This window comes from Hordeum vulgare, chromosome 5H, assembly GCF_904849725.1.
Source record: "Hordeum vulgare subsp. vulgare chromosome 5H, MorexV3_pseudomolecules_assembly, whole genome shotgun sequence".
Lineage (NCBI taxonomy): Eukaryota > Viridiplantae > Streptophyta > Magnoliopsida > Poales > Poaceae > Hordeum > Hordeum vulgare.
In genome coordinates, this window is record NC_058522.1 from 8,636,934 (window position 1) to 8,654,201 (window position 17,268).

Consider the following 17,268-nt stretch of genomic DNA (forward strand, 5'->3'; position numbering starts at 1 on the left):
TATTGATAAGAAAAATATGATTGACGCCAAAAAGATTCAGGATCTCGCTAAAAGAGTTTCCTTTCTACCACTTCTTAGAAAACTCGTATTGTTACCTTCTACATGCATTAGGCTAGACAACTCATATCATAAATCTTATTCATGTCACATTCACATGAATGTTCTTATGGGCCTTTTGAGCAAATAATAACATGCATGTAGACTTGTTTTGTAATGCTAACCTGAATCCCTAGTTTTTTTTTACATACCAATCAACTGTTCTTGCTTCATGCACTACATAAAAATTAAATGAAGCTGACTACGAAATATACTAGGCGAAGAGACGAAGAGTACTTTTGCCTTATGTGTAAGTTCAGTATAAACCAATGGCTCTCGGTGACAAAAAATACGAATCACAGATAGCTGCACTAACGGTAGTACATGTGCAAGCAGTGTGTCGAGTCACAAAACCAGCAGCCAGGAGCCTCGACCGGATTGCCATTTGCTGGACTTGATTTATTGCCTTAGATTGTCCTAGCAGTAAGCTTGAAATACCGGTGGCAGCCCAAACTGAGATGTCGGCGCAGGGCCGGAAGCACCCAAGAACATTCTTTTTCTCGTTTTCCAGTGAGTTCTACATATAAAAGGACCATCATACATGATATATAGCCTGGCCAAACATTCGAACGATATCGAAAATGCTGTGCATACGACAAAGCTGTGTACGATTTGTATACGATGTGATCTCACTCGTCCGTGTGGTTCAACGAATGGCCGCTGCTGACTGTCGTATGGAAATCGTATGAAATTCGTCGTACGTGTAGCAGGACTCTATTCTTATTAACATCAGATCCGAAGGCCATTGAATGCATGCGAACCATGCGAGTGCAGCATGCGAGCCATGCAAGTGCGTATTTATTGTTTCTTCCACATGCATATGCATATGCATCATACTAATTGAAAAGGCTAATCACAGGCATGTATGTAAAACAAAATTGATCACGTCATTATAGATTCTCTTGTGTTTCAAAACTTTGAAATGTTTTGTAGCTCCAACTATTGGTCCGATCAAAAAAACATTACATAAAAAATACGTCGCGACAAGAGCTTCGAAATGAAATCCCATGTTGATATGTTCCGGCAAGTTTTTTTCAGTCAAAAAGTTACCACAGGTGTGCGATGTAAGTTGTCACGTCTGTGGAACATAAGTTATCATCTTGTTTATTTATAAATTATCAGGGCATAAACATTGGTTCTTCAACCTTCTTCCCACATAAACATGCATGCATATACTAGATGACAAAAAGTTAATGTCATCCTACATTTTTTATTGTAAAAACATACTTGTTGTATAAGAAAATTACCATGCATGCATAGTGTATATTACCACACTATTTGCAGAGAAGTCATCGGGGTTATGTTTTTTTACCAGACCCTCTCCCATGTCCAAAACATACACACGGTGTTCATAAAGGGGTTATAAAGTCTACGATGTGTTTTACCATGCTATTTACAAATAAGTTATTAGAGGTGTGTTTTTCAATAACCCCTCCCCCCATCAAAAAGTTATCGATGCGTCCGAACAAGGCTATCCAGACGGATGTGGACGGTTTGAGGCCGGTGTCTGAGTTGCCCTTAACAACAAGAAATTCTGTTTTCGAACCGGGGACTAGCATTGTATTTTGATGATGGAGGATAATGCATGCATTTGATAACTACTAACATTTAACACGCACCACGTACCTCCTCTGCTGCTGATCAAAGCATGCAGGTACTCCTGCTTGTTTTTTATAAATACGGAGCCCACGCAGAGCACTCAACATGCAGAGCAAACTTGTATACTACTGGTATAGTAGTGTGTGCGAGAGAGAGAGATAGAGAGAGAAGGAGAGAAGAAATCAAGCAATGGCTAAGGCCGGAGGCGAGAGACAGGCCGGCTACGGCAGAGTGATCGCCCAGGGCTACACAGTGCTTGATGAGCGACGGCATGCGGTGGACTACCGCCTGAGCGTGTGGGGGGACTACTTTATCCGCAACCCGGCGCTCCCACATACCCACCAGGTACCTACACTACGTAATTGTTAAAAATATTACTTTACGGAGGGAGTACTCCTGTGTTGATGCAAAATTATTTGATACTCCCTTCGCTTTGACATATGTGTGCTTAAATGATGTATCTAGCACTATGAAGTAATTTGGGACGGAGGGAGTATATAATAGCTTCACATGCTCATCACTTCTGATGCAATCTTGGCCTAAGTTCCAAAGAAACTGGTTGATCACCGTTCATGGTCCAAAACTACCCCTTTCCCACACACATAAGAATCTGCCTTGTCAAAACGCCATTAAGATTAAAAGTGGTTAAATCTTACAAATGATTGGATAAATCAATTAAAATGCATGATTTTGGCTTAAATGCGGTAAACCTGCCAAAATGCCAAACCAAGTGGCAAAAAGGGAATTAACTCTAAAGTATATGATTAAATAAGTTTAAATTTCTTGACCTTCGTATTCTTGGATGCACACGGCCATATCAAATCATGTTTTTTGTCATAAACTCTCATAAAGGCAAAACACATGATTCGGAGTAGGATGTTCCGTATGATTTCCGTATTAACCTAATACCGCATAATATTGTTGATTTTAACAAAAAGTTATAAATTTATGATGTAATGCCAGTTGATTTTAGCAAAAAGTTATTAATTTATGGTGTTATAAAAATATTTACAGTAAAAACTGCAACGATGTTATGTATAAACCAGTCTAAACATTTGCGGAAAGAAGATGGTCAGAATAATTAAAAAAGAACATTTGTGATGAGATGTATATATGAATATGCAGTCTATCTTCGTATATACTGAGAGCTCATGTGTGACCACCTCGGTCTACCTTGTTCTTTTGTAGAACTCAATAGAATGGATGACTGAACGACGGGACAAGCTAGTACTCGAAGCAAGGGACAAGTTACTCACCTTATGTGATCCATTGGCTGAGCTGAAGATGATCGATGCACTCCAGCGTCTCGGAGTTTCTTACCATTTCAAAGAGGAAATCGATTTGAAACTACATAAGCTTTCCTCACAGAAGTTTGACTGTGAGAACCTTCATGGCATCTCCCTTCAGTTTAGGTTGCTGAGGCAAGACGGGTGTTACATGTCTTGTGGTAATATATTTCTTGTCAATCTCAGCTCATTCAATTGATCAAGATAATTGGTTTCTTTACACGCATAGACATGCATCGACACTCGTTGTGACATAAACATTAGATATAGTTTAACTTTGTTTTCTCTTTTGAAAAAACTGTGGTAGCTTGAGGACATGAACTCGCTTGCTTGTGTTGTACATCAACTCGTGTAACAAATACATATCTTAATTTTGTTGTATGGATATTGGGCTGCATGATTATAAATAACTTACAAAATATGGAAGTTATCTATAGAAACTTTGCGGCAATATATAAATCGTGTACACAAGATATTCAACGTATGATTAGTTAAACGATAACTTGGACTTTCCGGGCATGTAGCTAGTTCCCGTAGAAAATACACTACAATTATATGTGATTAATCATAGAGTGGCATACCTGGGTAATACATTTACTCAATTTTCTACTGTTCGCAGAAATGATGCGATGTTAACCTGTTTTGACACATCATATATATTTCATACTCAAATTTGTCCGAATATTATTCAAGTATGCTTTAATACGTTTCCAATATTTTGCACAACAGTTAGCTAATGTTCTCGTGTTATCAGATGTATTCCAAAGCTTTATGCAAAACCAAGAGGACTTTGAGGCCACAATGCAACGTGATGCACGAGCTCTACTTGCACTTTATGAGGCAACTCATCTTGGCACACCAGATGAGCAATTTCTCGAAGATGCTCAAAGGAAAACAACGAGTCTCCTAAAATCAAGAATTGACCGTCTTGAAAAACCACTTGCAGATAAAGTGAAACATGCTCTTGAGACACCATGCTTCCGTAGGATGAAAATATTGGAGGCTAGGTTATATATCCTTCTATACCAGAAAGATACAGAAGAATGCAATGAAACACTAGATGAACTCGCAAAACTGAATTTTTATCTTCTCCAACGCCTTTACAGGGAAGAAGTGAGGGAAATATGCGAGTAAGTCGAACATAATGAAGTCATTAATTTTTAAGAGTAATCACGTTCATAGTAAATAATAACTTTTCTTCATTTTGCTGAGACGTTCATTTATCTTCAAACATAGTATATATCATTACGTTAAATAGTTGCACTGAAAGATAAGATGGTTGACAATCTTTGTTTCTCGTGAAGGTGGTATTATGAAAAGGAATCCCCACGGAGATTATTTTATGCAAGGCACAGACCAGTAGAATCATACTTTTGGGCACTCGGGGTGTATTATGAACCACAATATGCCAAGGCTAGAAAGTTTTTAGCAAAATTTATAGCAACAATTACACCATATGATGACACTTTTGACAATTATGGTGTGTGGGAAGAGCTGCAACCTTTCGCTAATGTCATGCAAAGGTTTGTTTTACTAATTTTAAAAGATTTACCGCAAGTTAATCTGATAAGGTGGTGTTGCGACCTTTCAAGTTGAAGCAATTATGGCTAGTTAAATGTACACTTGTTTTATGATTAGGTACCTAGAAATGTATCTTCCATATACGAGGACCACCTAATAGTGATTATTATTGTAGGTGGGACATGAAGGAGGTTGAACAACTCGGAGAATGCTACGAAGATTATGCACGGTTTATGTTTGGCACCATGATTGAAATAGAGAACGCACTTCCAAAAGACATAGCAACCAGAAATGTTAACTTTATCAAAAATATTGTACGAGCTCAACTCTATATTTATGCTCCACTCAATTTCATTATACGGTCTTTGGTTTGAGTACGCATGGATTGGTGTTAGATGTAGTGGTGGTAATGCCCAGTGGATCTCATGTTCTTGCAACCCAAACATGCTTACTTTCAACGTAGGACAACATTTCATAATTATGTTGGACACATAATAATTCACGGTAATTGTATAGCGGCATTATGATTTTATGTGTTGTGTTTCTAAAATCATGAAAGTATAAAACCTTTGTAGAGTAACAAAATGCCTTGCAAAGCACATATTTCTTGCTACATTATTAGTTGAATGAGAATTTTAAAATCATCATTCACTATTGGAATCTAGAACTCCACATAGTGCAAATTATTTGTTCGGGTGCATTTCGTCGGCTACTAGTCGAACATGATCCTTGCTGAGTATCAGGAAGGAAAAGCTAGGCAACAGAGTGACACTCATCAAACCACACGTTTGCCAAGTTTATGCCATGTGCCACTTGGCAGATGCATGCTTTGCCAAATTCCACTAGGCACATTTTCTCCATTTTTATACTTTTCCACTCCCTTATTTTGTTTCTTTTTTGTACATTATTTTTATTATTATTTTGCATTTTATGCTTTTTTGTTTCTACATTATTATTCTTTTCCTTTTTTTCACCCTCATTTTTCTTTACTATCATTTACTACACTTTTAGGCATTTCGTGGATATAATTCAAATTTCAGCTGCAAGTGCATGCAATATTAGGAAAATTAGGTTGAAAAATATAATTAGTGTTCTTTAGTCTACGTTTAGTTTTTATCCAAGAAATGAAAAAAAAATTACAAACATTTGGGTGCCAAGACTGGATCCCAAACATGGAGATTATTTCTCTTTTAATTCTGAAAATGCAAAGAAGTCTAACAAATATTAAACTCGCGATGGTACCACTCTATGACCTATATAGGTTGTGATAGAAATTGAACTGCCTTTACAAAAGTTGTTTCATAGATTGCTTAAAAGTTAGATCATTCCCGGAAAGAGCATAGTTTCAAGAGGGACTTTAAAATGACAATTGCATATTTTTACCTTTGTGTTTTTTTTGCGCTGAATATAAATGATCACATGTTATGTAAAAAAATAAGCATTTTTGGGGGTTCATTTGCTATATTTAAGTTATTTTGTGCATTTTAGTTATTTGATGGAGACGGTTAAACTTTGAATTTCAAGCGCATGAAAATTTTGTCAAAATTGCGTTGAAAATCTTATTTTTGTTACCAAATCTCATGGTGCTAGGAAAAAACCGCAAAATGGAGATTATTGGGTTTTTAATTCCGGAAGTGCAACGATGTCTAAAAAACGAAACTAGGCATGTTTCCATTATGTGGTCCATACATGTTGTGGTTAAAAATTATGTTTTTTCACAACACCTGGAATATACATCGCTTAGAAACTGGGCCATTTCCTAGAAAGAATCCTAGGTTCAAGAGGGAACATGTGAGGTTCGAAGTAAAGTATAGGTAGCTTCATCGGTTCACCTTGAATTTTTTTTATATACTGAAGTTATACCATTACATGCTCCATGTCAAAATTTGGCATTTTGGGGCCCGTTTGGTATTTTAGAGTCATTTAGTGCATCCCTTCTCACTTAATTAATTAGTTCAAATATGAATTGATGGTGCATCAAATTGTTGGGAAGTGTTGGTTAAAAAACTTATTTACGTTATTGAGCCTATGTTTAGGCCTTATCCAAGAAAAGAAAAGGAACTCCAAATCTCGGTGCGAAGAGTCGAACTGGAAAATGAAAGTTAATTCTTTTTTAATTATAGAAAATGCGAAAAAACTCTGGAAAATATGAAACTTGGCATGATATGATTATATGATTCATATAGGTTGTGGTAAAAAGTTTAGAAGGTTTCACAAAAGTTATCACTTACGTACACTACCTAGAAACTGGACCATCTCCGAGGAAGAGTCCTAGTTTCGACAAAGGTGGGTCAAGTTTCAAGGCGAAGTGACAGTTTGTTCATTTCTTGGCCCTAATATTTTTTTTCCCACATTGAGTATACATTGTTACATGTTTCATGTCAAAATTTGGTATTTTGTGGAGTTTATTTTTCTATATTTAAGCCATTTAATGCATTTATATTCATTTAGTTAATCAGTTCAAATTCGAAATGGAAGTGCACGAAAATTTTACACTGGTTAGAAAGAATAGTATTTGTCTTATCAGTCTATGTTTAGGCTTTATCCAAGAAAACGATAAAAAATAAAAAATAAAATAAAGAAACACAAGACAAAAAAGAATAACATGTTTGCCAAGTGTTTGATTAAAAACACTAGGACGGCTTTTCTTTTGCCGAGAGAAAGCATGTGGCATGTGATTGTTTGGGAGGTACTGCCATAGATCGATGATGTGGCAACATGCAACCACACATCTCTCTCCCTCTTTAAAGCCCTCCTTCTCTTATCTCTTTTTCACCAAGCCAATGCCCTTGAACCGGCTGATCCCGCCTTCATGCATGCCATCTTGCATCAAACCCGACCAACATCTTCCACCCTTGGACAACTCTATCTTGAGTAGGTCGATGTCCACCTACAACATAGCGGCGATCAAGGCCGCGAGGAAAAGAATCATGTTGAGGACACTAAAGCGGTGTCGGTCTAGGCTGAACAGGGGTGGCTCCGGCAACAAGCCTACCACGACAACGGCACCAAGGTTCTTCTTGGTATACATGTGTTATAGTTGTGTCGAATATTCTTGTACAAGGTAGGTTACAGTTGGACTCTAAGTAGTATTGTGTTTAGACAGGATATGGAGTCGTGTCCTGATAGGACACTTGTATCCTAGGCCTCTCATATATAGCGGGGGTAGACACATACAATGTAACCTATGCCAACATAATAGCACAGGTATGCGGGGGAGCCGGCGGCGTGTGCCGGCGCCCGGGCGGTCGGGGTGAGGTATTGTGACGGTGTCACGGGAAGGAGCGTCCGTAGTCAGGCCCCGGGGATGTAGCCATATCGGTGAACCTCGTTAACAAATATTGGGGTTTTGCTCGTGTGATTGCTTGGTCCTCGGTAGATCGACGGATTGCCTCGGATTATTCTAACAACATGCATGGATCAAGAGCAGGGACAGTTCATCCTGCACACCGACCGTGCCAACCATCTGCTCCTCCAGCTCCTCCATGACAATGTGGAGTAGGAGTATGGTTACGCGGTACAGGGCTCAGTCGCACCTCCTCTATCGAAGGTTGTTCCATGAAGCCTGAGTGGCACCGCGAGCATTGCGTTACGTCCATGCTATTGCTCTGTAGTTGTTTCCAGCTTATGTGGACCCTTCGGTGGTCCGAATAGCATCTCGTAAATGGCCGTGAAGGTCATGTTGAGCATGGCATCCCTCACGACTACCCGGTCCAACGGCTTTTTTCCTATGAGATGTTGGGTGTCATGAGAGGTGTAGAGGATGTTGTGCTCTACCTGTCGGAGTCCAACGACTTTTTCCCTATGACCGTGGGACACGCCGGCAAGGGACGGCAGTTACTCTTTTTTGGCCAACATTATTCGCCGAGTGAACTCTGCAAACACTTTACCCAGTGTTTTCTGGACATTGCTGGCTGCCCTGGGCACTAGGCAAAGTTCCAAAATTCAGTAGTGATTCTAGAATTTTGGTAACCAACAATATATAGAAATAAAACTAGTTTACTATATTACAACAAGAGAACTTCACAACATAAATTTTAACTGCAAAACATGGGACTGAATATTGCATTCATTACAACATTGCGGTTACTTTAAAACTATAATGAAATGTCTTAGAATCAATACCAGAATATTTCATGTTATACAATCAACATAAGTGTCAACTAAATGGAGAATATCTATCATGTAAAGAGGTACCATGGGATATAGTAGGGGAATCAACTTTTTTGCAGTTTGATACACATTTGATTAAGTTGTACAGTCAGGGCCGGTCCTGAGAATTCGGGGACCCGAGACGAAACTAAAATCCGAGGCCCTCAACATAAACAACGAAACAATGGCGTACTCCCTTAGTCCGGAATTACTTGTTGGAGGAATGGATGTATCTAGATGTATTTTAGTTCTAGATATATCCATTCTTATCAAGTTTTACGACAAGTAATTTCAGACGGAGAGAGTATAGAGGAAGTAGAAAAATGTGCATGTGTCTATCACAAAGGTATTGTCGGAAATGCATAGCGATGCTTATTGTGAGGCTTCTATTGCAACTATAGGAGTATATATTAGGTACAAAAAGGTTCATAGACGTGTGCAACCGCGGAGCTATGTTGATTTGGGAGGGGGTATGGTCAACTTTGAAATATTTGTGAAGATTTTCTTCTGAACATGCATAGATTCATAGAAAAATAGTCGTTGGCCCCTTAGATTTTTCATGATCATCCCCCCTCCCCCCTCCCTGAACCTTTTGCCTAGCTCTTCCACTGGAGATGTGAGTCCATGAATACTCCTACATGAAATTTCCATTCAAAATGCTGAGTTGCAACGCACATTTTTTAGTTCTTGGATTTTGTTACTTTGAATACAAATTTTGATAAAAGAGCAGATCGGCCTTATGGGTGAGGTAAAAAAATCCCTTCGTATCTTCAAAAAGTATACCAACAGTGCCATCATAGTGCAAATTTATTCTTACCTAGTTGTGTGAATGAGTAAATCAACAGTTATTTACCCCATTTGTGTTGTCATCCCTCAGTTCATCTGGAAAAAAATCTGTCATGATCATCCAGACCTCGCTCTTTGTCTTGATCTTTTCACATCTGCACCATGACAACATCACTACTAATCCTCCATCACAAAGAAAACATCACTATAAACCACAGAAACTGAAGGTTAGTAATACAAATAGCGGATGACTCGACTGGCCGGCAACACAACATCGGTCCGCCATCGAGCTCCGGCGCGGAGCGGCATCTCTTGTGGTCGGGCATCCCAATTCATCCACCGCGTCTGGTTGGGAGTTGAAAAGAAGGGGTGATACCTACGTAACGCCTCGCTCCAAGGTAGTGGATCTCGCCCAGTCAATGTTGGAATAATCCACGAGTCCTGTCCGATATGGACTAGAAACAGTCATCCGAGTAGGATTGGGTTAGCTAGCTTTGTACTAGTATAAATATAATTGTACCCTGAGTTGTAAAACCAGATCAAAGCAGTACAATCAAAGGCTCGATACGGGCCTCTAGCCAACACGCCGGAACTTGTCTCTTATTTTGTCTACGGCGACTTGCATCCGGCTGATTGCTAGTCTCGTCTAGCTAGCTTCACGTCAACAAACCATCCAGCTACTAGCTTGGCTGCTTAGCTTTGTTACACGTGAGTATCCATCCACCGACGGCTTACGTGCTTGCTTGCTCTCTATGGTTACCGCGCACGAGATCGTCTCGACGGAAAGTACTCATCAAGTCGGACCTGTATCCAAGAATTGGTATCTAGAGCTTGGTTTATTGGCGTGATATTTGAAAAGTAATTGAAGGATCATGTCAAACCTGGGCAAGGAGATCGTTGTGGCGGGAGCTAAAGCACCGATGCCGATGGTTGGGGGTCGCAATTCCCCCCGGCTGCATCGAGAGGACTACGCATTACGGGCGATGAACATGGAGGTCGCGATGGAGGGAGCGGAGTTCTAGGAAGTTGTCGATCCCTTCGGCACCGAGTACGCGAAGGGCGCGGCAAAGTACCTGACGGATCGTCAGGCGTTAACGGCGATCTACTCCGTCATGCCGAAGGATGTGCTGCAACACCTCGTCGGAAAGAAAACGACGAAGGAGGCATGGGAGACTATCAAGATCCTGCACCAGGGTCATGACCGTGTCAAATAAGCACACCTTCAGTCCCTGATGAGAAGCTATGAGTGCCTGAAGGTGGAGGAAAGCGAGACGGTTGATCAGTTTGCCGCCCGTCTCAAGAACCTCGTCAACGGCATACGCGACTATGGTTCAACCCTAGAAGAAGTTGCGATCGTCCGACGATTTTTGCGCGCTGCGCCGGCACGCTACATCCAAATTGTCACGTCGATTGAGCAATGTTTTGACCTGAACACTCTCACGGTCAAGGATCATGTCGGAAGGTTCAAGGCCCACGACGAGAGAATTCGTCTCAGCTTCGGCGATTCGAAGGAGAGTGAGCATCTCATGCTTACAATGGCACAATGGATGGCCCTGTCGAAAGGAAAGCAAGGTGGGTCCATGAGCGGCAGTAAAGCAAAGGAGAAGCAAAGCCTAGAAAACCAAGCCTAGAAAGCCGAGAAAAAGGACCTCGCTGGATAGGAAGAAAAGGCTAGAAAACCAAGGAGAAAATTTGATATAAAAAAAGTAAGGTGTCACAATTGTGGAATCCTCGGTAACTTCAAGTATGATTGCAAGAATCTACCGAAGGAAAGAGCTCTCATGGCCAAGGGAGGCGATGATAGCGATACGATGCTCATGGTCGAAGTATGCGAGCTTATGGATGAGGATGGTCCAGCTATGAAGGCACCGGCTACCGAGGTTGTCACGGTCGACGAAGAGAAGGTTTACCTTCATGACAAGAATAGGGTGAACACGGCGAGGCATGTGAGGTACCTCGACACGGGAGCAAGCAACCACATGACCGGTGACAAGGACCAGTTTTCTGAGCTAAATCTCTCGGTTGGAGGCACGGTTCGATTCGATGACGAGCGGACCATTGACATCACCGGGTGAGGTACTGTCCTGTTTGAGCTGAAGAATGGCGGTCACAAGGTACTCACTGATGTGTACTATATTCCCAAGCTAAAAAGAGCAACATCATAAGTCTTGGCCAGCTCGAGGAGCATGGTTGCAAGATTGTGCTCGAAGATGGCTATCTATGGGGGTATGACCGTCAGAGAATGCTGATCATGAAGGTGCAGAGGTCGCCAAACAGACTCTACGTCATCAACTTGGATCATGTGGATCCAGTGTGTCTCTTGTCAAGCATGGAGGACTCAGCATGGAAGTGGCACGCACGCTACGGTCATCTAAATTTCTAGGCTCTCTTCGGCAACTTGGACAAAAGGAGATGGTACATGGCCTACCGTGCATTGATCATGTTGAGCAGGTGTGTGATGGTTGCCTTGTTGGGAAACAAAGGCGGGCCTCGTTCCCGAGAGAGGGAAACATTAGAGCAAGTAAAGCTCTTGAGTTGGTGCATGAAGACTTGTGCGGACCCATTACACCAGCTACCCCAGCTGGTACATGTGGATTTTGTTGTTGAAGACGAAGGACCAAGCTTTGCAAGCCTTCAGGAAATTAAAGATGGCGGCCGAGGTAGAATCCGAAGCCAAGCTAAAGGCCCTCCGCACCGATCGGGGGGGGGGGGGTGAGTTCAAGTCTTGTGAATTCACAGAATTTTGCGAAGCACATGGGATCAAGCGGTATCTTACGGCGCCATATTCACCGCAGCAAAACGGTTTTGTGCAACGGAGGAATCAAACCGTGGTGGCAATGGCACGAAGCATGATGAAGAGCAAAGGGATTCCGGGCAAGTTTTGGGGTGAGGCGGTCAATACGGCCGTTTATTTGCTGAACCGGGCTCCAACCAAGAGTGTGGTTGGGATGACGTCGTACGAAGCATGGTACGGATATAAGCTCGCGGTTGATGATCTCCGTACTTTCGGGTGCGTGGCGCATGTGAAGACGGTGGCCAGACATACAAGTAAGTTGGCCGATCGGAGTACTCCAATGATATTGGTTGGCTATGAAGCGGGCACGAAGGCGTACCGTGCGTGCAACTCCTCTACCAATAAGGTGGTTGTGACGCGTGACGTGGTCTTTGAAGAAGCAAGGTCATGGAATTGGAACTCCACCGAGCCGGTATACCCGATATCCGATGAGATTTTTCACGTTGTTTACAACGAATACGAGCATGCAGATAATCAACCGAAGACTACAACGACGCCGAGTAATTCTCCGGACATCGGAATGCAGCTGAACACGCCAGATAAAGCAACCATAGAGGCGCCCCAAGCTACGCACCAGGACGCAGCGGACGACGCACGCGATGGCTCGTGCAGCACACCGAGCAGTGCTCGAAGCGCTCGGCCAGGTTGCTGCGTACCACAAGGGAGGAGCCTGGGAGCTACGCCTGGAAGTCCACGGCCTGGGCGTGGCCAGAATATGGCTCCAACTCAAGCTAGCTGTGAGACAGGAAGCCATGCACGTGGACTTGAAGGTTCACATGTACGTGCAACTAATTCTGGAGAACTTGGATCGTCAGAAAACAGGGGTTTGGCAACTCCACAAGATGAAAATTCCCCGTCTTCGACAGAACATGAGACAAGGGAACGTCCGCCGACACCAGTTCGTCTTCGACTAGTGGTGGATTTATATCAGGAGGAATCACTTTGTACTATTAATCCTGTCAAAATTATAAGAAGAGGACGACAATGTTTCCTTAGCGTCGAGGAACCGACAAAATTTGAAGAAGCAAATACTGAGGAGTGTTGGCGTTGTGCTATGGATGAAGAGTTGGGATCAATACGAGACAACAAAGTACGGGAGCTCGCTGATCTTCCCAACGGTCACAAATCCATAGGGCTCAAGTGGGTGTACAAAGTTAAGAAAGATGCCGAAGGGAACTTGGTCAAGCATAAAGCTCGGTCGTAGCTAAAGGATTCGTGCAAGAGCAAGGTGTGGACTTCGAGGAAGTGTTCGCTCGAGTCACAAGGATGGAATCAGTGAAGCTAGTTATAGCTCTCGCGGCTCAAGAATCTTGGAGGCTACATAACATGGATGTAAAATCCGCATTTCTGAACGGGGAGTTGGAAGAAGAAGTATACGTGAAGCAACCATCGGGGTACATCAAAGAAGGAGAAGAACACAAGGTGTTGAAGCTACACAAGGCATTGTACAGGCTACATCAAGCTCCTCGGGCATGGAACATCAAGCTTGTCCGTACATTGATTTCTCTTGGTTTTGAGAAAAGTCCACTCGAGCATGCTATGTACAAGCGAGGTAAAGGCAAGGATCGTCTCTTAGTGGGCATCTATGTTGATGATCTCTTGATAACTGGAGCAGACGAAGAGGAGATTGCAAGATTCAAGCTACAAATGAAGGAGCTATTCAAGATGAGTGATCTAGGGCTCTTGACATACTATCTCGGGATCGAGGTACAACAAAAGCCGTATGGGATCACACTATGTCAAGAGGCATATGCAAAGAAGATATTTGAAAGCTGTATCATGGAGGATTGCAAACTAACTTATGTTCCAATGGAGCCTCGGCATAAACTTAGCAAAATGAGTGAAGCCCCTGCGGTTGATGCAACGAATTATAGAAGTGTGGTTGGAAGCCTAAGGTATCTTGTGAATACACGACAGGACTTGGCCTATTCCGTTGGCATAGTGATTCGCTTCATGGAAGCGCCCACGACTGAAAATTGGGCAGCTGTCAAGCATATACTCAGGTACATCAAAGGGACAATAAACTTCGGTTGTGTCTACTTGAGAGAGAAGAAGAAGAAGATGGTGGAGCTACTTGGCTACAGCGATAGCGACCTGGCAGGAGATGTGGACGACCGTAAAAGTACCTCGGGTCTAGCATATTTCTTGGGCAGAAGCATAGTGACTTGGCTATCACAAAAGCAAAAGGTGGTCGCGTTATCATCCTGTGAAGCAGAGTATATAGCAGCTGCAACCGCGGCGGGTCAAGGTGTGTGGCTAGAAAGGCTACTCGGTGACCTCACAGATAAGAAACCAGAAAGAGTGGTGCTAAATGTTGACAACAAGTCTGCGATTGCCCTGTGTAAGAATCCAGTGCATCATGGCAGGACCAAACACATCGATATAAGGTATCACTATATATGACAATGCGTAGAAGAAGGTAAGATTGAAGTCAATTATGTTTGCACCGACGACCAGCTTGCAGATATCCTGACCAAGTCTTTGGGACGACAGAAGTTTACAGAGATGCGGAGAAGGATCGACGTCCAAACTGTGAAGTGAGGACATCGTGATTAGGGGGATGATTGTTGGAATAATCCACGAGTCCTGTCCGATATGGACTAGGAACAGTCATCCGAGTAGGATTGGGTTAGCTAGCTTTGTACTAGTATAAATATAGATATACCCTAAGTTGTAAAATCAGATCAAAGCAATACAATTAAAGGCTCGATATGGGTCTCTAGCCAACACACGCCGGAACTTGTCTCTCGAGCCAACACACGCCGGAACTTGTCTCTCGTGTACGTATTTTATCTACGGCGACTTGCATCCGTCTGATTGCTAGTCTCGTCTAGCTAGCTTCACGTGAACAAACCATTCAGCTACTAGCTTGGCTGCTTAGCTTTGTTACGTGATTATCCATCCACCGGCGGCTTACGTGCTTGCTTGCTCTCTGTGGCTACGCGTACGAGATCGTCTCGACCGAAAGTACTCGTCGAGTCGGACCTGTGTCCAACAGTCAATGCGTGTGTTACGGGATATACGGCAGATGCTTCATCTCGCCCAGTCAATATGTGAATGTTTTTTACCGTAACATACGTTGAAGGCCTACTGTGTAGAGATATACATACGACCCCCCTCCACTTTGGGGGGCCCAGGGCGCCCTTCTCAGAGTCGGCCCTGTGTACAGCCTGCAGATTGTTTTAACGCGGTTGGGTAACTCATTAGCACGTTCATTAAAACATCTTTTGAAGCACCTCATTTCAGCTGCACGTTAATTAAAATATCTTTTGAAGCACCTCATTTCAGCTGACTCATAAGCCCGTTAGTTAAAATATCTATTTTACTGTAGATTAATGAAGTATGCAAAGGCTATTTGACTGAAATTTATTGGAGAGATAACAAGTACATACCTCCCTTGGAAGATCATTTGAAGGTGACACTCGTTACAAGCTTTTATTGGGCTACTAGTTGCACTGCTTTTGTTGTATCTGAAGAGAACATTACAGAGGAGGTTCTACAATGGATGTCTAAGTTTCCTCAAATTGTAAAGGATTCTTGTATTGTAGCGCGGCTAATGGATGATATTGTTGCGCATGAGGTAATATTCCACTACATGATTCATATAAACAACAAATACATAACTACTTATGTTTTCTACTGTAGGAACCAATAATATTTCTATTTTACAAAATATGTCATCTAAAAAGTATATTTTTCACACAACAACATTGTGTACTCGTGATCAAATATTTCTTCATGTAGTAGAGCCCTTCGCTTTATGAATTTATGATGATGTAAAATGTGTTGGATTTATTATAGCATATGGCTGTTTGCTAGTCTCCCTACTACAATGGCATGTCATTTGGATTTTGTTCTAACCACATGTGTATTATAGCTTGAAACAGAAAAAAACAATGTTGCCACTGTTGTAACTTGCTACATGAAAGAGTACGGAACAACAAAAGAGGTGGCAAGTGAATCGCTTTGGGAAGTTGTGGAGAATGCATGGAAAGATATGAACAAGGAGTTTCTCACCATGACTGACATACCATCTTCACTGCTTATCCGTGTAATAAACCTTGCAAGGATGATGGAGACAATGTATAAGGAGATTGATGGGTACACAGACTCGGCGATACTGAAAAATCGGACATCTCTGTTGCTTGAGCAGCCAATGACGTTCTAGGCTACAACCCCATGAAAATTCCCATCACTACAATAAAAATAGATGGTATATGAGATAAACCATGCTGGACCAGAAGGTGGCGTTCAGTATTAATTTTTATGGATTCTATTATGTACAACTACTATAGTTTGTACCAACATTTTTTTCGAAAAGGAGGCGAAGCCCCGGCCTTTGCATCGAGCGATGCATGCAGCCATATATTAAAAACAAAAGCAATTCTCAGCAGAGTACATGAAAGGTCTAGCAACAAAGTGCATAAAAAGATACAAGGCGTGCTTCGCGTCCAAACCGGAGATGACAATAAGACCTAGATGACTAAACACCTATCCTGTTAATATGCCGTCATCCAAACCGGTTGAAGATACCCTGTGCTACCATCTCCCAACGGACACACCCAGTAACCATAGGCTCCCTGGCTGCCACAGGAGTGAGTAATGACCATATGCGGATCAGTGCGGTAGCCCTGAAGATAACCTGCAAAAAGTGAATATCGCGTAATCTGTTAAACACTAAGTCATTTATGCAATTCCATACAGCCCACAATAGTGCACAAGATCCCACACGAATAAGTTTAGCAGTTTGAACATCAACTCCTTGTAACCACGTCCCAAATAACGAGTTGATACTATTAGGAGGAGTGATGTTGAAAGCAATGTGAAGCGAGCGCCAAACCAGTTTAGCCATAGGACAATCTAGAAAAAGGTGCTTAATACTTTTTATCCTCGGGCAAAAGCTGCATCTAGGATTACCATTCCAATTTCTCTTGGCAAGATTATCCTTCGTTAGAACAACCTCTTTGTGAAAAAACCACATGAGGACCTTAATTCTAAGGAGAACTTTGATCTTCCATATATGCAGTGATTTTG

General features: G+C 42.1%; 1 protein-coding gene across 1 annotated transcript; it reads left to right on the forward strand.

Moving 5' to 3' along the window:
• Positions 1-2,883: 2,883 nt before the first annotated feature.
• LOC123396162 (alpha-copaene synthase-like) lies at positions 2,884-16,402 on the forward strand. Its single transcript, XM_045091211.1, has 6 exons — positions 2,884-3,142; positions 3,736-4,111; positions 4,286-4,504; positions 4,678-4,816; positions 15,566-15,814; positions 16,112-16,402. The coding sequence occupies exons 1-6, from the start codon at positions 2,899-2,901 to the stop codon at positions 16,400-16,402; spliced, it is 1,518 nt and encodes a 505-aa protein (XP_044947146.1). The 5' UTR covers positions 2,884-2,898.
• Positions 16,403-17,268: the final 866 nt, after the last annotated feature.

What these genes read in the sequence shown, in the direction of transcription:
- LOC123396162 (XM_045091211.1), top strand. Translation starts at nt 2,899, where the DNA reads ATGACTGAACGACGGGACAAGCTAGTACTCGAAGCAAGGGACAAGTTA. An exon ending in CGGGTGTTACATGTCTTGTG is followed by an intron (nt 3,143 to 3,735) that starts GTAATATATTTC and finishes TCGTGTTATCAG; the next exon opens with ATGTATTCCAAAGCTTTATG. An exon ending in GAAGTGAGGGAAATATGCGA is followed by an intron (nt 4,112 to 4,285) that starts GTAAGTCGAACA and finishes TTTCTCGTGAAG; the next exon opens with GTGGTATTATGAAAAGGAAT.